Raw genomic sequence first — 27,852 nt, 5'->3', positions numbered from 1 at the left:
ATTCATCTTTTCCAAATGACCCTGCACTTCTCCAGATTTTCGAAACTCTCTCGCTCTCTTCGCGAAACGTATTCCTCTATTCTCCCATTTCTCTTTCGAAACCCTAAATCTCTCTCTCTCTCTCTCTTTCCTACTCTATACACCGATCGTTTCGGTGTATCTCCCCCACCTCTCTCTCCCAATACACCGATTATTTCGGTGCTTCTCCCTCCTTCCTTTTCCCACTCCAAAGGTACGGACTCTCTCTCTCTCTCTCTCTCTCTCTCTCTCTCTCTCCTTTTTTTTTTATAAATTTTTTTATATTGAAATTCCAGTTCATGATTTTCTCTCCTCACCTATCGTGTTGGATGAAAATCAACATTTTCACTCGATACATGTTTTAAATTTTGTGGACCACACTCATTCCAAACCGATCATTTTTCTCAGCGATGTGTCTTTTCATGATTGATCTGCATTCGTGTTCAGTAATTTAATTTGATCACATCTTGATTACTGTAATTGTTGTATTTTGTTTGATCGGGTTTCGATTTTCTTTGGTCCTGAATCGGGATTCTTATTGTTTGTACAAATCGTTTGGTAGTTTAGGCTGCGTTTGGATGTCTGCCAGATCTCAATGTGAGCTGATTTGGTGTTGGAATGCGTTTTTTGGGACGGGCATTCTTCTCCTTCTTTTCCTTGTGGCATGCATGCAAAAGTAGTGAATTTCAACTTACAAGCATGACTTGAAGCTATCTGGATTCTAATTTTGGAACACATCCTCTGCCTAAAAAAGCACGGGCACCCAGAATCAGTTTTAAGGTTTTTATGCTCCGGATGGGCCCCTTTTCAAATTAGAGTATTGATGGAAGGCTGTTTGGGTGGCGCATGTTTTCCACATGAAACTGAAATGGCACTGTTTTGTGATTTTGGCGGAAAGAATCTGTTTGTTTCAAGACAACTCGAGAAGACTTCGGATTCAGGATTGAGCGGATGAGCTGAATTTGGGATTGAGAAGACCTGTGTACATGTCATGTAATTAGATTTAAAGCAGCTCTGTGGGCTAAACTAGTTAGATTCAGGAATCGTATGAACCAAGTCTGCAAATTTTGTGCTTTTTTGGATGCTGGATTGTCTTTTGATTCTGATAATTAAGTTGCATATGAAATGGAAGCGAAAGATGATATCATTATTCCAGTTCAATTGTTAGAGATGTTGGTTGTTTCTTGATGTTAATGCAATTGTTTTTGTTGCCAGTCCAACTTCCGATGAATGCAGTCTTAGTAGGGACTGGTTATTCAGTTTGAGTAAAGTGGTATGGTGGTAGGAAACCAACTTTGGACACTTCATTCTATTCTCATGTAATATTGTAGTCCGAGAATCTTGTACATCCAAATGCAGCCTTTAGTGAATTTATGTGTTGAAACGAATGCATGCTGATTAATTGCTGCCAGAGATTGATTTTTCATTAGGTGTCCTGCAAATAACGACATGCAAATGAACTGACCTGATCTGTGAATCTTGCAACTATGGTGCTGACTGCATATAATAGTTAGATTGTTGCCATGTCAAAGGAGTTTCATCATACATCTCCATTGGAGGATCTAGCCTTTTATTTCCCTTTTTTATCAGAGGATTTCTGTAATCTTGTAGCCTACGTAGGTTTGTTGATGTTGGGTATGTTGGAATGAAAGATGGTATTTTTATGATTTATGGTTGGAGGGTGATAGTTCTCAAAGGAGCTTTGGCAATGGCATGCTGGTGTGGATGATGTTTTCTTCCAAATATCAATGATCAACTTGTGAGTTACTCTATGAAGTTATAGGAGAAGCTGGTGGAGCAAAGGCTATGACAAGAAACAAGGATATTAGAGAATAAGTTTCGCTTTATGCCTAGGAGATCAACACTTGAAGCTGCTGTTTCACTTCGTCAATTGGTGAAAAAGTATCGGAGATAGGAGAAATATCTTGAGAAAGCATGCGTGAGCACTTAAGGAGGTCGTTCGTTGTGCTCCGAAGAAGAAAAGGGTCTAGGGTTAATATATTAGCATCATTATAGACATGTATGAGGGGGCCATTACAAGAGTGAGAACGACTTGTAATGAGATTGACGTGTTCTTGTAGATGTAGATTTTAATATGACTTGGCATTAATCCTATCATTTTTCACTTGTTATGATGCATGACATGAAAATTTAAATATGCTATGCAAGATTCAGGCTTTAAATCATAATAGTTCAGAAACAATCACACAAAATTTCACATCCCGCATAAAGTCAAGCATTCAACAAGGGGAATCTATGCGGGTCCAGGCTTACATATGCTAGGGCTTGATCAATTAAAGTTATAGATCAAACAATGCTCAAAGGAGAGTAAATTCATCCACATATGCACAAAAATATTTTCCCAATCCAAGGGATTCACAGGTTTCAATTCGGGGAACCCTAGAGTTGAAGAAAGGGTATAAAAATTGGGGATTTAGGACAATCTAAGGTTAGGGTTAGGGAAATCAGGTAAGAGGAAAATTGGCGAGAATGACGAATCACACTTCTTTAGCATAGGGACAGTGGAGAAATAGATGGCTGATGGATTCTGCGTCTCCAAGGCATAGAAGACAAATGTTGAAGAGAATCCATTTCGTGTCCTAAGGGTTTTTTTTGGCTTCTTTGAAATTGAAAAGTGGAAATTGATTTTCCATGGAAATAAAATTTCCGTTGTCTTTTTCTTTATTTTTTAAATGGAAAATCAATTTTCATTCTTTCAAATTTCTAGGAAAATGACCCCCCTCAATTTCCATTTTAAACCCTATGAGTTCAATTTCCTCACTTGAGAGGAGAATTTATTTTCCTCCTCCTTCCCCTTGTCAACATTACTTTTGTATCCTTCCCCTTGTATCCTTAGTCAATCCTAAGATTCCTAACCACTTATATTCCACATGGGACCTAGTGCATGATGACCCTGACTAGGTGGGTCCCATGCTAGTCAATCCTAAACACTTTTATTTCCATGTGGGACCCTTGGTTGGTGATCGTAACCATATGTGGCCAATTGTTAGTCGATCATAACGGTGCATTTCCACATTGGGCCCATCATTAGATGAACTTAAATTCTTAATCGTGGGGGGCCCATCGCTAGTTGATCATATCCCTGGATATTTCCATGTTGGGCACGCCATTAATGATCTTAACCATGTGGTTCCAAATTAGTATATCATAACCATGTGTATCTCCATGTTGGGCCCACCATTAATGATCTTAATCATGTGGGTCTACATCAGTCGATCATAACCATGTGTATGTCCATGTTGGGCCCATTATTAGTTGATTCTAACCACATGTTTTTCCACATAGGTGCATCCTTAGATGTTCCCATCATTGAATGATCTTAACAATGTGGGCCATTGTTAGTTGCCCCTAACCATGTGTATTTTCATGTGGGGCCCATTTGTTAGATGATCGTAACCATGTGGAACCATCGCTAGTCAATCATGACCATGTGTATGTCCAAGTGGGGCCTCGTTAGATGATCTTAATTGCTTGGGGGCAATGTATTTGATCTTAACAATGTTTATTTCCATGTAGGGTCTATCATTCGTTGATACGAACCATGTGCATTTCCACATTCGGCCCATCACTAGATGATCTTAACTATGTAGTTCCCACCGTTAGCTGATCCGAGGTAAGTATGCACGTGGGTGACTGTAAAAGGTGGGCCATTGACCGAGGATATTTATTGATATGTATACCATCATACATTTCTCTGGATATAAGGTGATTTTGGAAAATTAGACCAATTTCCCTGAGAAAATTGATAAGGAAATAAACATAAAAAGTAATTTTTCATTTCCACCAAATTTTCCTAAAAATGTTATGTCTAATGAAATTAATTTTCCTCTGTTATGTTTCAATAACAAGACCTAATGTATCCGACGTGACAAACTCCAAAAACGTCGGGTATGAGAATTCTTTCGTACACAAATAAAGGATATGTTTAATAAATAAAGAAAATTAACTAATAAGGTAGAAAATAAAATAAAATGACGAGAACATTCAAAAGAAAGGAAATAGAAAAGAATACTCACATAGTTTTAACAAAACTCAATTACTTGTAATCTAAGCTAACAATAATTGACCAACAAGATATTGATTAATATAAATAGTAGTTTGTATCAACATCATTAGCTCTCTTTAAAAAAATAGAGAATCCTGATAAAAGAACAAATGGGCAAAAAGAACAACAACGCTTGTGGCTTTCTGTTGCATGGGTGATGGTACATCCTTTTTTTTTTTTTTTTTTTGTATAGGGAAGTTGGGTCGCACCGGAGACCTGGATGTTGAAATATCATGGTACTCATAATTAAAAATGACTCAAATCTAGAGAGTGAGAGGAACTCTGTGTGATATTTATCTAGAGAGTGAGTGGAACTCTTTGTAAAATATCATGGTCCTATTTTCTAATTTGTTTGGCTTGTTGATTGTTTTTGTCTCGCTTCTCGCGAGTCGATAATAAAAATTTATTCACTTTTCAAAAAAATAAAAAATAAAAAATCTAGCAACAACAGAATAGAGGATGCTTGAGGTGTAGGAGAGAGATCTTTAGCTTGGCATAAAAAAAAAGGATAATCGTAAATACCTCCTTTCTAGTTTTTGACAATTGTAAATGACTCTTCTCTAGTTTGGATTATTGCGAGTACCTCTCCTTTGCTAGAGATTTCAATTGAATCAACACCTAATGACAAAAAAAAAACCCCCAATCTTAAAAAAAAAAAGATGACAAAAAACCCATCTTAGGAGTTCGTTTTGCACACTTGCAAGGCCCACCATTGTGCATAAATTGTATCCAACCCGTCCAATAAAGTACCTCCCCATCCAGTTATTGGGCGGGCACACCTTTCCAAAAACCTCCAAATTTATGTCGTGAGTTGCCAGATGATTGGATTTGCATGATTTTTATTTTTTTATTTTTTTATTTTTTGGGTTTACCATTTTCATGGAGTGGTCATGTTGAATAGGTTGGATGACATACATGTACTATGGTAGGGCCACACGTCTTCAACTAGTTACCTATAGTATAGGGGTAAAGCAATCACTTTGTAAAAGATAAAGTTGCAAATAGACACTGCAGAGGAATCTGCAGCGAATCTGTAAACTGGAGTGGAGGTGCTTATAGTTACCCTTGTCTCCGTAGTTCATTTTTCACTCGTGTGGGGCCCATTGTTATGCATTAATGGTATCCCACCCATCTAGGAAAGTCCCTCCACCATCTAGACATTGGGTGGGCCACACCCAGTATTTGTAATATCGATAATATTGGCTAGTATTTTTCGGTATCACACCTTAACGATATGAAACCCTCGGGAAACACCCCCACTTCTTGGTGTCGACGATATATCGCATCGTATCGACGATATTGTCAATATGTTTGCGTATAGACGATGTCGACAGAGAGGGGGGTCGTTTTTCAGAGAGAGAGAGAGAGAGAGAGAGAGAGAGAGAGAGAGCTTGAAAAGGCTGATGTGTCGATACAGCTGGAGGCGCAACCGAGTCTTTTCAAAATGAAAAGGCTGCAACAATGACGTATCGTTCATTCATGCTATTTAAAAGGTGAGCCCCACCGTGATGTCTATGCAAAATCCACCCCGACCACTAGGTGCTCACCACATGTTAGGCCCGGGGCCCAACTATCAACACCACCCGTGATTCAGGTGGACCGCACTATTGGAAATAGTGTATAGGGCAATGCTCACCCTCCAAACTCTTTCCCTTGGTGTGGCCCACCTGAATCATTTTTGGGCCCCATGCCTAAATTTTGTTGCGGTATCTCATGGTTGGAGTGGATTTCATATAATCATTATGGTGGGCCCTATAAAATCAAGGATAGATGTCTCTCTCCAAACTGTTTCCTTTGGCTTGGCCCACCGGAATCACAAGGTCAGCCTAACTTTTTGGCCTTGGGCCTAACATGTGAGTGCACATTTAATGGTCGGAGTGGATTTCACATACCGCCTCATGGTGGGCCTTGTAAAAAAAAAATAGGGGTGGGTGTTCCTCCACTGACCGTTCATAAGTGAATATATTTTAAAAAAGAAGTTACGGGACCCTTAATTTTTATGGGGCCCACCTTGATGCGTATGTAAGATCCACTCTGATTATTAGATGTGCAATCTCACATTAAGCCAAGGGCCGAAAAATTAGGCTGACTTGTGATTCAAGTGGGCCACACCAAAGGAAACAGTTTGGAGAGAGACATTCACCCTTGATTTTTATGGGGCCCACCGTGTTGTTTTTATGAAATCCACTCTAACCAATAGATTCCACAACAAAATTTAGATATGGGGCCCAAAAATCAAATATAAAGGTGATTCAAGTAGGCCACGCCAAGGGAAAATGTTTTGGGTGTGAGCGTTACCCTGTGCGCTGTTTCCAATCATGCAGTCCACCTAAATCATGGATGGGGCTGATTTTTGGGCCTTGTGCCTAACATGGGGTTTACTAATTTCATGGTGGAGTGACCATGCTGATTGGGTTGGATGACATGCACACATTATGGTAGGCCTACACGTCTTCAACTAGTTATCTATGGGATAGGGGTAAAACAATCAACTGTAAAAGCTAAAGTTGCTAACAGACCGTTCCGGGGGGGGGGGGGGGGGGGAACAGGCAACAAATCTGTAAACTAGAGGAGAGGTGCTTGCAATAATCCTAACCAGTGGGGAAGTGCTTACAATTACCCTCATCTTAGGAGTTAGTTTTGCACACACATGAAGCCGTCCATCATGCATTATTGGTATCCAGCCCGTCCATTAAAGTCCCTCCACCATCCAGCCATCAGGTGGATCACACCTACACAAAAACCTCCAAATCTATGCTGTGGGCTACCTGATGGTTGGATCAGACTAATTTTTGGGGCTTACCATTTTCATGGTGGAGCGACCATGCGGAACGGGTTGGATGATATGCACACTCTATGGTACGCCAATGTTTCTTCAACTAGGTACCTATGGGAGGGGTAAAACAGTCAATTCCTAAACAATAAAGTTGCTAACAGACCGTGTTGTGGAATCTGCAATGAATCTGTAAACCAGAGGAGAGGTGCTTGCAATAATCCAATATAGAAGGGGAGAATATGTTTGGACACCTCACATAAAGTGTCCAACACATGGCACTTTCTGCTGACATCACTAGGACATTGTCAGTTCAGACTTTGAAGTGTCGTATTGTGTACAGGAGCATGTCCAAGCATCTGTCCTTCCCCAATTTCCTCACTGATGCTTTTGCCACATTAGGCAGAAAAAATAAAGCGTTTGCTCTGTTATCATGCCATCAGCTATCCATAATATCTGCTTCTTTCTTTGTTGCCCTTCATATTGGAATCTGAATCATAGCGGAAGCTGAAGATTAAAATATCTCTGTGATCTACAGTTAGCTACAAGCTATTGCCGACAATGAGTCTACAACAAGTGGTTCAACCCAGGTCTAACAATTCATTTGGCCGTCGGAGGGGTGACAGAGAGATGGGGACCCGGCTGGACAGGAAGTCATCCGGCAGTTTTAGCAATTCAGGTAAAGATCAATAATCTGAATTTGTCATATGGTTATTTGCTTTCCTTCTAACTGTCTTTTGGTGTAGGTCTAGTGAATGGCAGCAAATTTGGAGGGTTTGAAAGTCCTTCACGTGATCGGCTAGTATATGTGACAACATGTTTCATTGGACATCATGTGGAAGTCCAGATGAAGAATGGGTCTATTTTCTCTGGAATATTTCATGCGATGAGTACCGAAAAAGATTTTGGTATGTTTCATGACTTCATGACATTGCATTGGAACTGAAAGGATTTCATGCTTATTGAGCTCCAACCCCAATTCTTATAAAGTATATATCTTTCTTATTTGCATTAATGTCTTAGTACGGGTTCTCAATTTCGGATGTGATATTTTCAGGAATTATCCTCAAGATGGCTCGGCTCACGAAGGATGGTTCCTCGAGAGGACAGAAACCCATTCCTGATTCTGTTATCAAGGCTCCTTCAAAGACCCTAATAATTCCTTCTAAAGAATATGTGCAAGTTATCGCGAAGGTTTTCTCAACCGTATTTCCTTGGTTTAGTTTTCAATGACAAAAAACTAATCCGCACGACTTTTTTTTTTGAACTCACAAACCTACCATACATTATTGTAGGGTGATGAAGTGGTAGAGATGGACGTACCAGAATATGGTAACCCTCTCTCCACCATGAATGTGTGGCAGGGTGAACTAGGAATGTCCATCTAATGTTCCCTACTCTGGATGACCCATAGATTGAGAAAACCTTATCAATTGAATGATCCTAGCTGTCACTATTCTGCATTTTCATTCTGCATGCCCAATGTTAATCATTTGTCACTTCACCGTCACTTTGAAAGTCATTGATATTGGCCAGGATCATCCAATCAGTGGGCCATCCAGTCGATGAGGACTTTGAATCCCATGGCAATGTCAACTAGATGGATGAACACGTCTCATACATTCTCCACATATAAGTATTTTGCTTTAACTTTCTCTACCATATCAGTGGCAGTCTTACCATTAAAAAAACGAAAAAAAGAAAAAAGAAAAAAGTGATACCTTTGTAACCTTCTTCTTCTTCTTCTTCTTCTTCTTCTTTTATTTATTTATTTATTTAAAATAACAGAGTGAATATCTAAAGCAGATAAATGTGATTTTGGTGATCTTTGAAAGCTTTCTTGTAGTTGTTGGCAGCATAAACTTGCAGAATGTCTTACAGTTTTTAACTTCAACAAGTTCTGCTCTCATTTCGTTATATAATTCTATCAGGATCTTGCGTTAACTGCGGATGGGTTTGCAAACGGGCATGCCCAAGAAAAGCGGCAGGACATCATGATAGACTCCTACATATCCCAGTCTAACTATGTTGAGGTGGAGAGAGAACTCGAGCGGTGGACCCCAGATAAAGACGATCCCAATTTGCCTGAATTGGAAAATATATTTGATGGTACTTGGAACAGGTGATTACAGTAACTTGTATTTGAAAAGGGCACATCTTCAATGATGTAGCATTCCTATATTACCTGAACTAACCCTTTTCCTTTCTTCAATTTACTTCCCCAATTTGTACAAGTAATCTGTTTGCCAAAAACCTTGACCAGGGCCTGGCCCATGGGCCTAAAGTTCAGGTTCAAACCCAGCCATAGGAGATGGGCCTGGACCCAACATGCCACCATCACCCTACTGTGCTTGTTTTTTCCTCTCGGCAGTTTCGCTTATTGAATACTTTCCTATTTATATTATTTTTTCTTGCTTTTTATTATTTACTCCTTTTGTCCATTGTAGAGCTGCTGATTGTTGTTGCGGCTACAGTACATAGTTGCTTAATTCATCAAATAATAGAAGGTACAAGAAAATAGAATATAAATAGGTGGTGCTCTAGAGATTGTAATATTTAATACTCACAGAAGTTCAATTATTGTTGATAAGAGGTGGGGACACCCTGTGTCTTCAAAAAAAAATAAAATAATAATAATAAAAATAAAAATATTGTTGATAAGATGTATGTAGAAAGGTTGGCCTATCTTTGTGTTAAACATCCTTACAAATATAATCTAGAAGCAACTGACAGAAGGTTCAATTGCATTGGAATTGATGTAGAAGTATATGGGACAAGTTAAAAAACGCTACAAAAAAGGAAACATAACTTTTAGTTGTCTTTGACAAATTAAAATATTTTTTTTTTGGAAGGCAAGATAAATTTTTTGACCAATCAAAGATGGATCTAACCCCAATTACGAGCTACATATTATACAAAAGAACGATTCATCAGCCAGGAACAAAGCAGGCCACAGAACAGAGAAAGCTATGAGAAGCACATTAAAGGCTGAATTCTAGGTTGCATTAATTGGTCTTAAAATTTCAGCATGCTACATAAAGTGAGGGAAAGAGCAAGGCATGGGGATGGTGTGAAGTTTCTCAATCATTTTGCTATGCTTGTCTCTGATGATATCAACATGGGCATAGGAGAAATTCTGCAGATTGATGGAGCAACGCCTAGCTTGCATATGAAGAGGCCAGGCAGTGCGAATAGGATCTCGAATTACATCTCACAGGCTGATGCTATGAACTTCCAAAGAGACAGCTGGAACGCTCAATCTTGAATCTTGAGTAGGTCAACTGGGACAGCATTAACGTGATCGGCAGGGCTATTTTGATGGCGTTGATAGCTTGATTAGGTGACCAGCAAAGCAACCCGGCCTTATTATCAATTGAATAGATAGCCAAACACCGGCCAGGTTCCGTAATCACCAGAGGAATTGATCTGATTGGATTGCGTTGCACAGGATGGTAGGCGATTGGAAGATACCAAGCAGCAGATATGGAAGGAGGAGCTGAGAACACATTCTTTGGCCGACATCAGAATTAAAAATCTAGCACGAATATCCTCAAAATCATGTGCAAAATGGGCTCTGTAGAAGAATCCCCTTAGAAAATGCGGCTGTTTCTCTCATGCCAAACATTCCAAGAGAAGGAAGGAAAGCACAACTTGCCAAGAAGCTCACAAACCTCAGAACCAGAGACTTCTTCAACAAATACCCGATCTAATCTGAGGCATGACTGGAGAAAGGTCTACGGGGCCCAATTTAGCTGTTAATTGATCCTAAAGCCAGTGTGTAAGTGGACAGCGAGTAGTAAACTTATCTTTCTTCACTTCTTCCTACCAAAAAAAAGGAGGTATGTGGCCAGTGAGCAAACAGATTCTGATTAGATTCGACTGCCGCTTTGCGAAGGACATGGAGATCTCACTAATGATATCTTGACCTTTTAGAACATCCTTGGTTTTTAACTTGCCAAGCATAACCATCCTAGCGGTGCAAGAGTGACTAGGAATGCACCCTCTAAACCATGTCAGATCAGTCCATAGCACTGATAGGAAGTGATTTATGTTGACTTCAATTGCGGGAGAGTGAGAAAAAAAATAATTCCTTGGAGGGTCAGGCATCCACACGATTTCATCTTGAAGGACTTAAAGCTGGACATTTTGGATTTCATTGTAGGCATCAGCAAGCTCTGGTCGGCTGGGCTAAGGAAGGCACCCAGAGTTGTTGCAGATAAACCTGCTGACTGGAGTTTGAAGGCCTAACCTCATGTCATAGGCAGCACGGGCACCAAATCTATCAAGGAGAATACCTCCTGGGAGCCAAGGTTCGTTCCAGAACCAAGTTGAATTTCCATTTCAGATGAGAAACGAGTGTGAAGTTTTGCTGGATCTTGCAAAATGTTGATACTATGTCAGGCTCAAGGAGCGTCAGATGCCAGCTTGACCATCCAAAATGAGTGCTGCTTGATTTATTTTGTGTGCACCCACTTGCACCACAGACTTTGGTCACCTACTGGTGATTTTCCATGCTTGAGGTTGGCCTTGCTAGAGACGGATGAGAACAATGCCCAGTTTACCTTCAGTGGTGATCGGTTCGTCACCAACTAAGTGAACTTTGGAATTGCCCCACAAAATTCATGATTTTTTTTCAATAACACTAATGCAGGTCTTAGGCATGAGAAAAGCGTTTGACCAATAAATGTGAAGTGAAGAGAGCATAGATTTGATTAGCTCCAGCCTTCTCACAAAAGATAGAAGGGCTGAATGAAGCCAACCACCTAGCTTTTGGTCTATTTTGCCAATCAAGGAGGCTCATTCTCTTAATTGCAATGCAGCTGAATACAGAGGGAAGGCAAGGTATTTCATAGGACGAGATCCTTCCTTCATATTCAAAATACAGAGAAATGCATTTTCATGGAGATAGGAACCAGAAAAGATAGCAGAACTTTGCAAACAATGATACTCAAACCTGAATGGTTGCTGAAGTTTGCAGATGAATTATTGATGTGGCCAACTGTTAGAGGATTTGCATGAGAGAACAACAAGAGAATCAAGAAAGATGGTCAATGGACATTCCACCTTTAGAAAATGGAGTTTAGTAAATAGTTCCATCACAATAGCAAACATAAAGTGTGAGAAAGGATCTCCTTGTCCGATGCCCCGAGTGCTTTTAAAGAAACACAGGCCTCACAATTAACCAAAATTGCAAAGACTGCAAGTATTGATGCAAGCCTTAATCCAAAAAAGGTACAAGTTCACAAACTCAAAGGCTTTGAGGCCTTTAAAACGAATCCCATCTAACACAACCAAAATTTCAAAAACTGGAGTATTGATGCAAGCCTTAATCCAAAAAAGCTACAAGTTCGGAAACTCAAAGGCCTTGAGGGCCCTTAAAATGATTCCCATCTAACACAATCAAAAGGCTTCTTGAGATCCAACTTGATGCATATTCTAGGAGGATCCTAATCCTTATTATACCTGTAATGAGATCATTACTAAGCAAAATGTTGTATCTCTCTTGGGAACAAAGGCATATTGGTTTTGACTAATTATCACAAGTAATGTTGTCAAAATTGTTATGGTATTGCAAACCATAATAGTGGTTGAATCGTCTTGCAAATCATATTGTAAATTGTAAGATTTTTTATTATCTTCTTAAAAATATGAAAAATATAAATAAATCAGAAAAAATTAGAAACTCATAAATCATCCTTTTGCATCAATATGCACCAAGTAATACCATGTCATGATAGTGTTAAAGGATTCTTATATTGAAGTCTTTCAAGAAATTTTCCTTAAAAACATACCAGGACCCTTTGATAATTTATGTTCTTGTTAACTTGCTTGAATGTAGAATCAAGTTGAAAAGCGGCCTTTGATTCTGTAGATTGATGAAAAAAGATATTTTGATTTCTAACCATCATTCCACAATACATTAGTCAACCTGATCGTAACCATCCATAAAAGCATTCCAGATAAGTCATACATCAATTTGGTGTTTCGACTAGTTTAGAAGTAAGAAATAATAATAATAATAATAATAATAAAACTATACAATTTAAGAGAATATATATATCATTTGATCTCTTATAAAGAAGAAAATAAAGTAATTTATCTTTTCTAAACGATTCCTCTTCTTTTTTTTTTGAAAGGTTTTTTTCTAATTGATTCTTAAAGCCCCCACAAATTTAAAAACATAAAATGAATGTCACATGAAGCTTAAAATAGAAGAGAACATGTAGGATTTGAATCGTAAATTGTAGGATTCAAATCATAAAATCGTCGGATTCATATAAAAAGGGATTCAAAGGTGGGATTCAAATTGCTCTGCCTAAGATTTGACTCAAATTGTAAATCGTAGGATTTTTGACAACATTGATCACAAGCATGAGAGGCCTCATTTTATGGACCACGATGTGAGATGAGAGTATTGATCTTGTATAATCCATTGGTAATGGTAAGGGATATGGGTCTAAAATCATTAGGGGAGTCAACATTCTCAGACTTTCCGATGAGGACGATGTTGTTAAAAGTGCATAATGGCATATGCGATCACATACTTTCCATCTATTTTTATTTTTTTCATTTTTAAATTTTTTTTTTCAAAAAAAAGAAAAAGAAGTTGTGCGATCGCTAAGCGATTAGGCATAAGTGATCGCACATTATCGCTTATGCCATTTGTCAACATTGAATGAGGATGATGGATGTATTTTGGACTTGAAGTTAAGCTATGTGAAAAAAAAAAATTGTCGATGGCATTGTAAACATCTTTTCCTATAATTGGCCTCTTTTTTATTCGAGATTAATATAGAAGAGAAAAGAAGAACAAGTGTTGTAGAGAATATTTAGATGATAAAAACTGAAATGCCCAAAGTATCCCTAATTCCTAAACATTAAGAAATAAGACGAAACATCAAGGTTAGGCGTCCATACAGTTCTACGGCCCATACTCGTGTTTGTAACCCTCCCCCTAAAGTTAGAGCATAGATGGCGTTGATGCCAAGTGTGGAAGAAATGTGAGTAGATTGATTGCGACTAAGAGCCTTGGTCAACATGTTAAACAGTTGGATCTTGATATCGAATGTATGGTGTAGAGATTTCTCCACTAGAGACCTTACATATAAGGTGACAGTTAAGTTCGATATACTTAGTTCTTTCATGATAGACTTGATTGTTTTCAATATAGGAGTCTTGATAGTCACAAAACACTACATTGTTAGGTTCATTGCAAAACCCATTTTTTGCAGCAGCTTCTTGATCCACGAGCTCACAAGTGGTATGAGCCAATGCCGTATATTCTCCTTCATCGTTTAACCGGGCCACAACTCTCTGCTTATTCAAATTTCCTCCCATAAACGTGTAATAACTGGTAGTAGACCACTTATCAGTTAGAGAGCATGCCCAATCTAGATCAAAATACCCTATGACTTGAAGATAATTATTTCTTGTGTACGAAGTTCCCTAGCATGGAGCTCCCATTAGATACCACATAATTCGAACAACTGCATCCATGTGAGGCACTCTTGGAGATCTTGTAAACTGGCTCACTATGCTTGCAACATGTGATATGATATATCTAGCCTGGTGATAGTTTTATTTTATAGTTTTTGACCAATCTTCTATACGTTCTTGGGTCTTCAACCACATCTCTTTGATCACCAACAAGTTTGTGATTCAAATCCATTGGTGTATCAATTGGCTTAGTACCATGAAGGCATGTCTTTGTGAGTAAATCCAAAACATATTTTCGTTGAGACAATTAATTCCTTCATTTGATCTGGCAACTTATATACCAAGAATTTTGAAGATAACCTTACCAAATTGATCAAACTATGCACGGGGTGACTCTTCAACCTCTAAAATGCCTTTCTTAATTTATAAATCTTATTTGACTCCCCCTGAACAATGACCCTAAGTGGTTGCTCCATATAGACCTTTGTAAAATCACTATGGAGAATTGTATTTTTGACATCAAGCTGGAAGAGGGGTCAATCATGATTAAGAACCCCTGAGAGAATAAGTCGAATAGAATTAAGCTTGGGAGAGAAGGTTTTAGTATAATCGACACCGAGTGTCTGAGTATATCCCTTTGCGACCAAGCAAGCCTTCTATTGTACAACTCTACCATCGGGTTGAAATTTAATGATATACACCCACCAACAGGCAACAACCAATAGTATGTTTACTAGTGAGAAGACTGGTTAGTTCCCAAAGTGTTATTATGATAGGGCAAATCTACGGAAAGTGGAAGATAAGCACTAGAATGAAACTTATTTGGAGATGGGATGGTTAGTACACGCCCGGTTACCTTTCCTTAAAGCAATAAGAACAGCAGATGAATTAAGAGACATGAGGCATTGGATCAATATGCTTGGAAGAAGATATGGTGGATGACAAATTATGATTGGGCCACACTGTCTTCCCGTTTTTGTCGTGAGTAGAGTTTAAGAGGAGGCATAACAGGAAGTGATGAACCAATGGAAGGAGGCGATTCGATAGTATGTTCTCCAACATGAAATGGAATAGACACATGCACTGATGGTGAAACTTTCAAGTCAAGAGATTTACATACTTTTGAGAAGAATGTAGTTGACTAAAAAAATGGTAACATCCACATACATTGTTTTTGAAGTGAATGACTGTAACATCTGTAACCCTTTGTGTTCTAGAGTACCCAAGAAAATAGCTTTTAATTGCCCTAGGATCTAATTTATCATGGCCTGATTCCAGCTGATGAACAAAGTATATACGTTGAAAAACTTGGGAGGCAAGCGTGGCATGGTGTTAGCCTAGGCAAGCAAAGAACCCCTATTTGGAGATTAGCCCTCCTGGCTAGCTGGTGGGCAGTTTGGGAAGAAAGAAACGGAAGAACTTTCAGAAATGAGTCCAAGTCGATGGAGTCTCTAGTTCGTAGAGCTAAACAGATGATCATAGAATGGACCGTTAATGTAGATTCTTGTAAGGGTTGTAATGTTCTTTTCTTAGGAGTCTAGGCAGTCCGCTTCCTCAGCGGCCCCCCTCTCCTCTTCTCTCTCTCTCTCTCTCTCTCTCTCTCTCTCTTCAATGAAATCTTCGTAACCCAAAAAAAAGAAGAAGAAGAAGAAGAAGAAGAAGAAGAAGAAAGTGAAATATCCAGAAATAAAACCGCATGAGGTGATTGACACATTAAAACAATTGAGGACACTTGATCTGAAAGCATATTTTTAGAACTGTGTCACTCCATAAACTTTTGAGAACATTCATATGAATCAATAAAGCATGATCACCTCAAGCAAGTGACAACTTTTTTCATTCTACAACACTATTTTGTTGTAGGATGTGTGCACACGATGTTTAATGCAAGATACCGTTCTTAGAGAAATACAAATAAAAGACTTGGAAACATACTCCTTAGTATTGTCTGAACAAAACACAGACACTTTGGAAATAAACTAATTTTATACTTGCATATGAAAGGTCTTGAAAACATAGAACAATTTAGATCCATCTTCCATTAAATAAAGCAAAGTCGTTATTGAACAATCATCCACAAATGTAACAAAAATTCTTTGACCTATTAGAGACTCTAGCTAGTCCCCAAACATCTGAATGGACCATAGAAAAAGGAACTAAGCTAAGCTTCTCCACACATGGCGGAAAAGTGACTTGATGATGTTTACACAACTCACACACACTTTACATTCTAAAATTGATACCAACAACAAGGAATGAATAACGCTTTTCAGAATCTTTAGGGATGGATGATTGAAATGATAGTGTCATTGGTAAGGAGAGATGTTCTAATGTGCCACTGCACCAAGTTCTTCGTCTTTAAATCCTGAAAAACATAGTGTGAAGGATGGAAGATCATGGAGCGGTTAATAGATTTGGTGAATTCACTAACAGAAATATGGATTAAAGGAAATTTAGGGATATAAAGTATAAATGGTTGTGAAAGAGAGGAACTTGGATTAACAATACCCATTACACACACTTTGGATTGGGTACCATCTGCCAAAGTGATTGATGAAACTACGTAGGGGAAAAAGCACTGGATTCACATGTCATACGGTCATATGCCCAAAGTCAATGGCCTATGGAGTAGAAGACTTGGGACTCAAAGCATGTCATACCTAAGTTCATGAATGTAGTTGTAGGAGTGGGAGTAATAGTAGATATAGGTTGGTTCATCAATAACTTGGAATAGTCATCTTGGGTAAGCTTGACCGTCTCTTCAGATATATGTCATTGTTGAGTTGTAGAGGTAGAACTCATAGAATGGGGTCCATCGCTCTCTCCAATATAGTAAGCCTGATTAGCTCAGGGTATCTTCCCATGGAGATTTCAACACTTTTCAATAGAGTGATTTCTAAGCCCACAGTGGGTGGCACTTCCTAGGTCCACGACCTCTACCAAGACCTACTACTTTACCACAACCACCTTGATTACCTTTACCACCATGACCACCACCTCTGTCTTGTCCAGTAAATGATGCGAAAGTAGAGCTATCATTGACTCGGCTCGTAGATCCAACGATACTCGTTGGAGGCGAGCACAATTCATTTAGAGATGGAACATCCTTGCCACCCAATATCAATGAGAGGTTGATACATGTTGCTGAGAGAACTCTAGATAGATACTTAGCCACATGGAACTCCTCACATTGTTGACATTGCTTTTCCATATCACTAGTTAGAGGTAGATACACATTTAATTCCTCCCACATTATACACATTTAATTCCTCCCACATTCGTTTAAGTTCTGAATTATATTCATCGACTTTTCTCCTTTATGGAATGAGAAATCTCTTCAAACAATTGGTACATACTAGAGATGATTTTGTCAAATGGTGCATCTCTCGTAATGCATCCTAAACCTCCTTTGCAATATCCAAAAAAATACATCAGCACTTGTAGATGTTTCCATGTTCCACAACCATGTCATAATCTGAACATTCTCCTAGATCCTCTGATCATACATGCTATCATTCTTATATGGCTTCTCCATGGGTAAATATTTCAATTTGCCATTGGCTGTTGAAATATACTTGAATATATTTAGACCACTAGAGATAATTTGCTCCATTTAATTTTACAGAGTTTATTTGAACCTCTAGAAAATCTGATGGATCTATAAAACCAGAATTTGGATCACTGTTCATCTCCATTAGAATAACAGGTTAAGATGAATACCACAATGCTTACATGAATATGAGCCGATCTTTCATGATAGGCACAATGCTTACATGAATGCGATGTGCACAACACACTTGACAAGAACAATCAGCCCACACATCCACACATTCCAACTGTAGAGAAGTGATGATGATCATGAACTCGGCATCCAACGGGAACAATTAGCCCACACATTCACACATTCCAACTGAACACGAGAGGGGATGATAACGAACACGACATTCACCCTCTCACACGCGGACCATTACACAGGACTGGCACACGCACAAACAAAAAAAGAAAGAAAGAAAGAAAGAAAGAAAGAAACCTTAGGTTTCTTGAAGAGCTTTTAGCACAAGAGAGATAGGAAGGATAAAGAAGAAAAGAAAGAGAGCTTGTAAGATAGGGGACTGGAATATGGATAAGATTAGAAGTAAATACTCTTTGATTCTGTGTGGATTCATATAGAAGAGAAAAAAAGAAAAAGAGGAAGATAAAAGTTTTGTAGGGAAGAGGATGAGAAGCTTAGAGAATAGGTTAATAATGCACACCCCCCCCTCTCTCTCTCTCTCTCTCTTATATTTAAGAGGTAGAAACCAAAAATACCCAAAGTACCCCTAAACGTTAAGAAATAAGACTAAACACATAAATAAGACCAATCACCAAGACTTTGTGGGCCGCACTCATGTTCGTTAGCGCTGACAAACTTGATTTCCTCAATGATAACAAGCTTGCGCAAATTGTTGCTTTGGGAACGACTCAGCTTTTGAATGTTGTCAATGGGACTAAGGCCTGATTCAAGAATTAGAATATCTGCAGCTGGGATTCCTGAAAATGATCAATAAAAACAGATTTGATGGTAGCTTGGGAATTGCACGTGTGGCCGTATTTATTGTGAATAACCCAGATTTTGTTTGAATCTTGACGGGCTTTGATGGAAGAGTAGAAGAACTTCTAGTTGAAATCCTTGTGATGCAGCAATCTGTCTAGATTTCTGCTTAAGCATGGTAGCTTCCAAAGATTGAAGCCAATTAAGACGGCCTTTAGCATTTCTCTCAATTTGGATATTCTGGTTGGAAGAATCGGACTGAATAATTGAATGATAGGTAGAAGCTCTGGATTGGGAGACTTTTAATCTTTCCTGTTAAATCTACTGCGAACTGTTTCTGGAGAACTATGTACATATTTTTTCTAAAATATTAGATGTAAGAGGTCACATCCTAGATGTCAGGCTGAGAAACCCCTGAACAAAGCCTTGTAAACAAACCATCCTGATGCTTCTTGCCACGAAATTGCTCCTTTTTAAAATTATTTTGTGATGCCCATTTCTTTGGTGGTTCTCTCTGTAAAACAGGACTGTTAGATCTATTGAGGGTCAAGAGCTACTTTTCTTGGGGATATTCTTACGTTTTCATATTCACTTTAGTGTCGGTGGGCGCTTTCTGTAGGAAAGTTTCTTGTATGTGGAAATATAATCCTTGAGAAGTGGAAGTTGTTAAGATCTTTGGATTGTTCTTGCTTGGTCCGTTGGGAGTTGATTATATGTGAATGGTCTTATTTACGTTTCTTTTTTTTTTTGCTTTTCCAAATTTGCTTTTAAGAAAAATAAAAATAAATTGATTCTCTCAGTACCAATAGCCATTCAGGCTACATTTTGATGTACGAATGAATTGAATTTGCAAACACCCAGCTCAGTCAAGAGGAAATGATGTGACTATAGCAGTGTTTCTCAGCATTAATAACAAAGATCTGACCTCCAAGAAGTTGCGTTTGTTTGAAATTCAACTTGGAAACTAATTTAAGTTCTTTTTTCGAGACTAGTCTCTCGTTATGAATACTCGGTAGGATAATAAAAATCTGCCTTCTTCCACTTTATTTTGATTTCTGAACTAATTATTAAAGTTCTATTCAATTCAACAATTCATGCAATGCAGGCAAAATTAGTCCACACTAATCTTATATTGACTGTGGCATTTTTCTCATATTTCCTAATCAGGAACTGGGATCAGTTTGAAACAAATGAAGCATTGTTTGGAGTGAAGAGTACATTTGATGAGGAGCTTTATACTACAAAACTTGAGAGAGGTCCTCAAATGAGAGAGCTAGAAAGAGAAGCTTTACGAATAGCGAGAGAAATTGAGGGAGAGGAAACACAAGATATTCATTTAGCTGAGGTGACATCAACATGCTGAAACCTTTTATGCTTCAAACTTTCTTTTGATTGTGAAAGTGCTCCAATCGTTTATTTTCTTTTTTAATGGATACTAAAAAGCTGAGTTAAAGAAGCAAAACATGCATCTTGTAGCTCCTTCTTTCTCTAAGGTGTTGAGAATTTCATTTGCCCCTCTCTCTATCTCTCTGTCTATTGACCTTTTATGATTGTCTCCTCTGATGAGCTGTATTAATTCTTATTTTGTCCCCATTCTGAAATGCCTTTGTTGGAATACCAACAGGAAAGAGGCATCCATTTTAATGACGATGACGAGGAGAGCAGATTCTCATCAGTATTTAGGGGAGTTGATGATGGGAGGTATGAGGAAAATGAAGACATGGTGCTGAATGATCGCAATTCTGAAACATTTGGTGACTCCTCTGCCTCTGTCACTAGTAGGTCATTTTCTGATGTAGCCAGGGGAAAAAACAATGATGGAACTCAGCCATCATCAAGCTGTTCATCAGTGGTAATCCCTCTAGCGTTGACTTTATTTCTAGGAATTCTGGAGGCATTGCATAACTGTGGAAATGCACATTATTATTTTCCCTGTGAGTTACATCATTTACCCATCATGGCTTATGTTGCAGTATGGGCATTAGTCAAACTTGTTGAAAGTGGAAATAGAATATGTAGCAAGTGTGCAGTGTATTTTTAGTAGGTAATAGCTGTTGGCATGGGCCCACGGTTAATTCTCGGAATATTCCCGGTTGGACATCCCTTCTCCAACTCTCTTCTCCGAAAATTCAAATACAAACTAGAGAGGATTGGGATGAGAGAGAGAGAGAGAGAGAGAGAGAGAGAGAGATCGGGATAATCCCTATCGTATTTGAATTTAGTTGAGGGCATTAATCAACCATTTGTGGTTTAATTGGGCCATGATTTGAGAAGTGACGAAGGGTAATTTGGCAACATCTATCCAATGGCGTGGTCCATTTTTGCAATCAATGGCTCGATCTCCCGTAATGATGATGATCAATCCTACTGATAGTAGGCCTCACATTTTCTTCCAAGATGCCTAAAATGTGTGACTCATCATAATCTAATTCTTTCTCATTATGATTACGTGTGTGCATGCATTATTACTGCAGTTGTGTGCGCATTATGACTGCGGTTGTGCGTACATTATGATTGCACGTGCGTACATCTTTGCGATTAACCCATGCATCACACTGATCATGGATTCACATGTGGTCGAATCCATCGTCAATGGTGATGATCAACATTGATGATTGGATTTATCATTAATGATTATCATCAATGTTGATGATTGGATCCATCATCAATGGTGATGGTTGGTTTCATTATAAGATTAGCATTCATTTTTCATTGATTCTTATGGTAGAGAACTATAAGTGATGTAAGGAGAAATACCACCAAAGCTTTAGACACTTAACAACTTGAAGGGTAAAATTCAATGGTAACAACTATGATGTTTGGTCTCGCGCCCTAAGAATCATCCTAAATGAGGATGACATATCGCATAATCTGGATGTAGTTGAAGTAGAATCAACTCTAGATGGCAACCTAGTCGACTATAGGGCTGTGATGAACTACCACAATAAGTGGTGTAAGGAGAATCGCTCGGCCCATAACCAAGGTATTGCATAATGGTAATGGTGGCTGTAACAGCCACTGCCATTACCATCACGATATGGGCCATAACAACGAATATCTTTTTTGGTTTTTTTTTTTTTTTTTGAAAAACCTATTTTGGTCTCGTAATGAATTGTTATGGGGCTGTTATAGGACCATTATGGGTCTTTTTCCGTAATAGCCAATATGACTCCGTAATGCATAACAGTTGCCACCATTACCATTACGTAGTGGCTTTTACATAACCGTTTTGGAATGCCTTGCTTGTAACATCTTGTCGAGCAGCATCACAAAGAGGTCATACCTATGAGGCATATGAGACTGCAAAAGGGATGTGGGATACATTGGCTAATGCATACGTAAGTCGGATGCACTAGAGTTCTAGGATTATAGGATGCTAGTCGGTTGAACCATCAAGAATCACCTATGTCATTGACTTGGCAAAGGATAACAAACACTACAAAAAGTTCAAGCCAAGGTATTCCAAAACGGTTGTGTAACGGCCGTTACTTTACGGTTACAGTGGTAACCGTTACACGTTACGGGTCATAATGACCATTATAAAAAAAGATGACTAATAATGGCCCGTTGGTAACGACAATGGCTGCTACAACCACCATTATCAGTATGGAATACCTTGGTCCAAGCACATCAAGATTAAGTATCATTATGTTTGTGATCAAGTGAGACAGAGATGTTGGCAGATCCCATGACGAAACGTACAAGTAGAGATATATTCTAAGTTCACATCAAGTAGAAGAGCTCGAGTGATGTAGTTAGGTACCTCCATCTTATATGATATACCTTTTACCTCTCATTTATAAATTATCATTCATTTTGTCTTGTATTGTGCACTGTTTTTACTAGGTGTGTAAATCATCAACATTTGTCCTGAAATCTTGAGAGGTATGTCTGTCTTTGTCGGCAAGCTAGTTGTCCACTCGCATGGGTAAACCAACCCTAAATGTACATGAGATGTACAATTTAGTTGATGTTTCATACAATGAGGTGTGAATCACCCTCTATTAAGAGGAATAGAGGATGGCGATATGGGTGATGAGACATCGTGTCCACCTTCGGTCCTAATGAACTTTTTATAAGGATAATAAGCTCATTTTATTAAGAGGTTGCACACTTAGAATTCAAAATATCACAAAAAAAACAAGTATGCATAACAAGTTTCCTTTGTATAGTCCTAATCCGTGCATTTGTCTAACAAAAATGATGCAACTATATAAGAAGTGAGTTCGTATAATTCACAAATCATAGCGCAATGTATTGCTATGTACACTGATACATAACGCAATGTATCAATACAGAAGAATTTTATGAAAGGTTTTTTTGCAAAATATTGCAATGCATCAATATATCGCTATAATATCGGCGATACATTGCAATATTTTTTGTGATACATGGAATTTAATAACTCCCCTTACATCATATCGGCCACATGCAATATCGATGGTATTGACCGATACTGTCAATAGTTAAATGGTCCACAGCCAATGAAAAACAGGCAAAATATTGAAAGGTTAGTGTCTCTCAATTTGGGATAATTTTGGGGCATCCCCATGCACAGTCGGTCCAATCAGATAAATGGTCTTGTTCAGAGAACCGTAGGCCCCATAAATTCGTAATCTTGTGCCTCAGCCGACCATGCATTTTCTGAGGCTCGGTTCCTTATAATTCCTCTCTAGTGATTAATTACTGTAGACAAATGTGTGCAGAATAGTTGAAAGGCACTTCTCATGTATTATGCTGATCACTACTGTACTAATTGAAATTCTTATTGAGTTACAAATCAGAGGTTTCAAGGAAGAAAGTGAAAAATAGAATCGGAGGTTTTAATGGTGGTGGTCTGGGTGGAAAAAAAACTTCCCCTGTAATTGTTGCTGTTCTATTTTACAATCAATAATTCGGTTTTTGCTGCACAGGATGGGGGGACATCTTCTCAGATACCGGCTGTCAGGGATCTATATCGTTCTGGTTCTGGGGATCATGTTAGGGAGCTGTCCTCCGATTGTGCCTCTAATGATGTCCTAGCTGTGGCTAGTGAGAGGAGGTTTGTAGTTGTTCCTCTTTTGCGTTAATCTTTGTCTATCTTCTTTGTTATGATTAGAACTTGATAATCTTTTTCGCATGGACACCATTTAGTCTTTTTCATAGAATCTGTCTATGTGACTTGTGAAATACTATCAGGATGAACGAGTGCCGGGTCAGAGACCAGCATGGAGGAAAGAGTGGACCAAAGGAATCCACAGAAAGGAATACCGTAAGTTGATTTTTAGATATCATGAAATAATGCTCTCATTGCAAACTTACTGTCTCTTTTTCTAATTAATAAAATTTTATATAATAAAGAGAAATCAAAGAAAGGGGAAATGTTCCCAATGCAAAGATTGGACCTCAGCGGACCTTCTTTACCTAAACTGTTGGTAAGATCCTCAGCTTCTTTACCAACAAGTGCAAACAGAAGGTTGACCTAGATGCTCGAACATGATTCTCATAGAAAATAAACTCATACTAGCATGGAACAGATAAAGGATTCAAGAAACATGAGTCTAGATTGACATGTTCTTTGATGATCCTTGGATATTCATGCATGTTCTTTCTTTCAACAACTTACTACAGATCTTTTACTAAATGCAGGTCTCTGTGGAGGCTCAAACTTCAAAGTCTGAGGGTGAGTAAAACAATATTTTGCTTGATAAACATTCCTAGGCATTTGTTTGTATGTCGTTATTGAAAAATGTGGTCTGCTCTCTATATAACTTATGATGACTGGGTCTTGGTTTATTATTGAGGATATTGCATGCCGTGAATAATAGCATTGTTTCCTGCATCAACTCTTATCTGGTTCACAAGGAATTGTGCAAGCCTCACCCTGTGGATGTGCGTGGTATCCTTGGGATTTCATTTATAAAAGTTGGGCCAATGATTCAGTGATCCCGTTCATTGATTTGATGGGTCCCACCTAGAATGCACCATGCTGTAAAAACCCACATTGGAGGATCCTAGCCACTCCAGTCCGTGGCCTTTTCAAACAATCTGGACCATACTAACCTTCACCTATGAATCTGCACAACTCACCTAAGTCATTTTGTTTCCATTACAACAGAAAGAATGATGTATGATGAAGTTTAGTTTGCCTGAAACGGATCTTGTCTCATTGTCTATCTTGCTCATGGAAGTTACCAGCAAAATGCAGTGAATGGGATCTGCTAGTGGCAAATAGAAAACGAGAATGGATCTTCGCATTCTTATTTCACTTTCTTTTCTTTTTTTTTTCTTTTTTTTGTTGGGGGGGGGGGGGGGGGAAGAGAAAAGCAGCAACCCAAACTAATGCTGTTCCTTTCACCGAGCCTCTACAAACACTTGATGGTTCTGCTGAAAAGCAGGATCAATCGTGATTTTGAGGAATTCCAAATGGAGCCTTAAGTTGTGCTTCTATTAGTTAAAGATTTTAACCATGTTGGTTCTTTGGTGCAATCTGCTCTGAGCAGTAGCCCATTTGCAATAGGGCTAGTTGATTGAACTAAGCAAGGATATTCAAGTTCGTCTACATTTCTCAAAGTGGATCCTTTCTCTTCTCTTTCTTTCTTTCTTTTTTCTTCTTTTTCTCTTTTCAAAAGGTAGATGCTCTTGTCACTTTAATGGCAATGGGGGAACACGCAAAAAGCAAGAAGTCTATGAAATCACACATAAACAACTGACTCACAGTTCCTATTAATAGACAAACAAGAATGCCCTGCAAAATCTGGCTGGACTAACAACCCTTCCACACAGGATGAAATAATAGTCTGCTTGATGGATTCCACCCGCACAACCTTCCCTTCAAACATCCTGTTGTTCCTTCTTCTTTTTTTTCTCGAAGAGCCATCCTGGTGTTCCTTGTTCTCGAAATCCCCACAAAATGGCAAAAGGCACCAGCTTCCATATTAACTTACAAGGAGCCAGAAAAGGGCTGACAGGCAAACCAGCTATTACCTCAAAAACCAATCCATTGGCAACCAACTAATCTTGAATCTCTGCCAAAAGTTCCCACACAGCCTGCGCAACCGAATAATGCAGAAACATGTGATCCCATATTCCTTAGCAGTACTACCCATGACATGTTTGGGATCGCCATATTCTGCTTCTTTTTTTAAAAAAGAAGTAACGGGCTTGTATTAAATAAAAAGGAAGAGAAGAAAAACAACAGACACTGCCAAGGTGGCAGAAGCAGAAAAGAAAAGCTCAAAAAGAAAGGAAACTAGAATCCTAAAAACTGGAAATCAAAACCCTTGAGTGCTGAGACATTTGCAGCCCATTCGATGAGTAATTTCTTCGCTGAGGAACCCACTACTAAAGCCGAAGATTGAGAGTTGTTGAAGCATCTCTCATTTATTTCCTTCCACACCACCCACCAGATAGCGACGATAGCCATTTTCCAGACCCTGGATCTGCTTTTGCTCAATTTAAAACCATTCCAGTAAGCCAGTAAGTGACAAGCAGAGCCCGGCACGCACCCTATGACGTTGAATCTCGACAGAAAGTCCTCCCGAATCTGGGATACGAAAGGACAGTGAACCAACAGGTGGTCGACAGATTCCTCGTTTCCCATACAGCAGAGGCAGATGTTGGGGAGTTGCATTCCTTTTTTAGATTGTCCACTGAAGAATTTTATTTGTTGCAGCAACTCACACAAAAACCTGCACTCTAGGGGGATTGGTGACTTTCCGAACATAAGAACAGTAGTGGCTGGTAGATCCGCCATCACATAACTTTGACAGTGATATTTTAGAAGAAAAGATCCCCCTTGGGACCATTTCCAATACTTCTAGTCCTCGCATGAGAGATTGATCTTAACTACATAGAGGACTCCTAATTGATAGCATAATCTAGCATTTCATTGTTTCTCAGGCCTCATCCCAAGCATATGCATTCCACACTACCGCTTCACCCAACACAACATAATTGTCACTGACCATGGCCTCGCTATGCAAGGCGACTGAAACAAGCATGGATAAGCCATCTCCAATGAGGAATCCCTAAGCCACACATCTCTAAATAAATGATGCAGTTGCCCTTTCCCACTACAAATCTTATCCGTCCCCTCAACTTACAGGTCCTACGCATATTGCCAGGAATAGAGCGTTTCATCAGACCCTGGACTCCTACCCACCAAATCAATACTTTCCAGACCTTTGAGCATTCATTTCCTCTAGGATGACCCAGGAACCAGCCCCCCCAACCCAGAACATCCATACTTACGGATTATCACCTCTCTCCATGAGGCTTCCAGCTCCTTCCTAAACCTCCACCACCACCATTTAATGAGGAGAGACCAATTCTCTTCCCTCATTTTCCCCAATCCCAGCCCTCCTTAGATTTTTGGACATCCTCCACCTAAATAGATGAAATTTATGAACCTCATCTCTTACGTTCCACGAGAGGTCCCTCGTAATTTTCTCTGTTCTCCTATTTCTTTTATTGTTCACGATGCATATGATCATGTATTTGGATTAAGATTTTGTCAGGCTTACTTGAGGCTTGCAACAGTGATTGCATCTCCCATGCTTATAGTTATGGTCTATTTTACTATTGGAACAATGGCAATATGCTACTGACTGGTGCCATGCCATCCCTTGATGCAGAGATGCAACACTCAGTGAATCTGAAAAAGGCTAGCTTTGATAAAGGGGGATTATCACCCCGTGCCACTGCATATGCCCCATCTTCTATACCAACAAAAAGTCAAGAGCCTGCTGTTTCTGCACGCGAATCTACAGAGCATGCACGTACCGGCAAAGATGCTACTCAATCTGTTAACCCTCATGTACGACCGGGTAGTTCTACATCATCCACCTCAGAGCGTGTAGTTGCTACCTCTGTTTCGAGCGGTCCTGCTTTGTCACCAAGCTCATCAGTGGGATCACTATCTTCAGAAAAATCTACCCTGAATCCTTTTGCTAAGGTGAAACAGATTTTACACCTTTTTACGGGGAAAGTATCTGGTACAAACACTTGCATGTGGTTATCAAGTACTCTATTTCCATATATGGCATG

At 39.0% G+C, this 27,852-nt stretch overlaps 1 protein-coding gene across 5 annotated transcripts in view; it reads left to right on the top strand.

Annotated features, from left to right (window-relative positions):
* LOC131251679 (polyadenylate-binding protein-interacting protein 3-like) overlaps positions 1-27,852 on the top strand; it is a 34,103-nt gene continuing 6,251 nt past the window's right edge. For 2 of the 5 annotated variants that reach the window (XM_058252552.1, XM_058252555.1), the window contains exons 1-11: positions 1-232; positions 7,396-7,536; positions 7,604-7,765; positions 7,915-8,051; positions 8,789-8,979; positions 19,993-20,170; positions 20,450-20,677; positions 23,739-23,866; positions 24,004-24,076; positions 24,454-24,487; positions 27,441-27,760. In XM_058252552.1, the coding sequence (XP_058108535.1) occupies positions 16-232; positions 7,396-7,536; positions 7,604-7,765; positions 7,915-8,051; positions 8,789-8,979; positions 19,993-20,170; positions 20,450-20,677; positions 23,739-23,866; positions 24,004-24,076; positions 24,454-24,487; positions 27,441-27,760 (1,809 nt within the window). In that variant the 5' untranslated portion in view covers positions 1-15. Of the gene's footprint in view, positions 233-989; positions 1,012-7,395; positions 7,537-7,603; positions 7,766-7,914; positions 8,052-8,788; positions 8,980-19,992; positions 20,171-20,449; positions 20,678-23,738; positions 23,867-24,003; positions 24,077-24,453; positions 24,488-27,440; positions 27,761-27,852 lie in introns of those variants that run through there. The other 3 variants (XM_058252556.1, XM_058252554.1, XM_058252557.1) reach the window with 3 other exon arrangements.

Source organism: Magnolia sinica, chromosome 7, assembly GCF_029962835.1.
Source record: "Magnolia sinica isolate HGM2019 chromosome 7, MsV1, whole genome shotgun sequence".
NCBI classification, from domain to species: domain Eukaryota; kingdom Viridiplantae; phylum Streptophyta; class Magnoliopsida; order Magnoliales; family Magnoliaceae; genus Magnolia; species Magnolia sinica.
The sequence above is the reverse complement of the archived record's forward strand: the minus strand, read 5'-3'. Positions and strand labels throughout refer to the sequence as shown.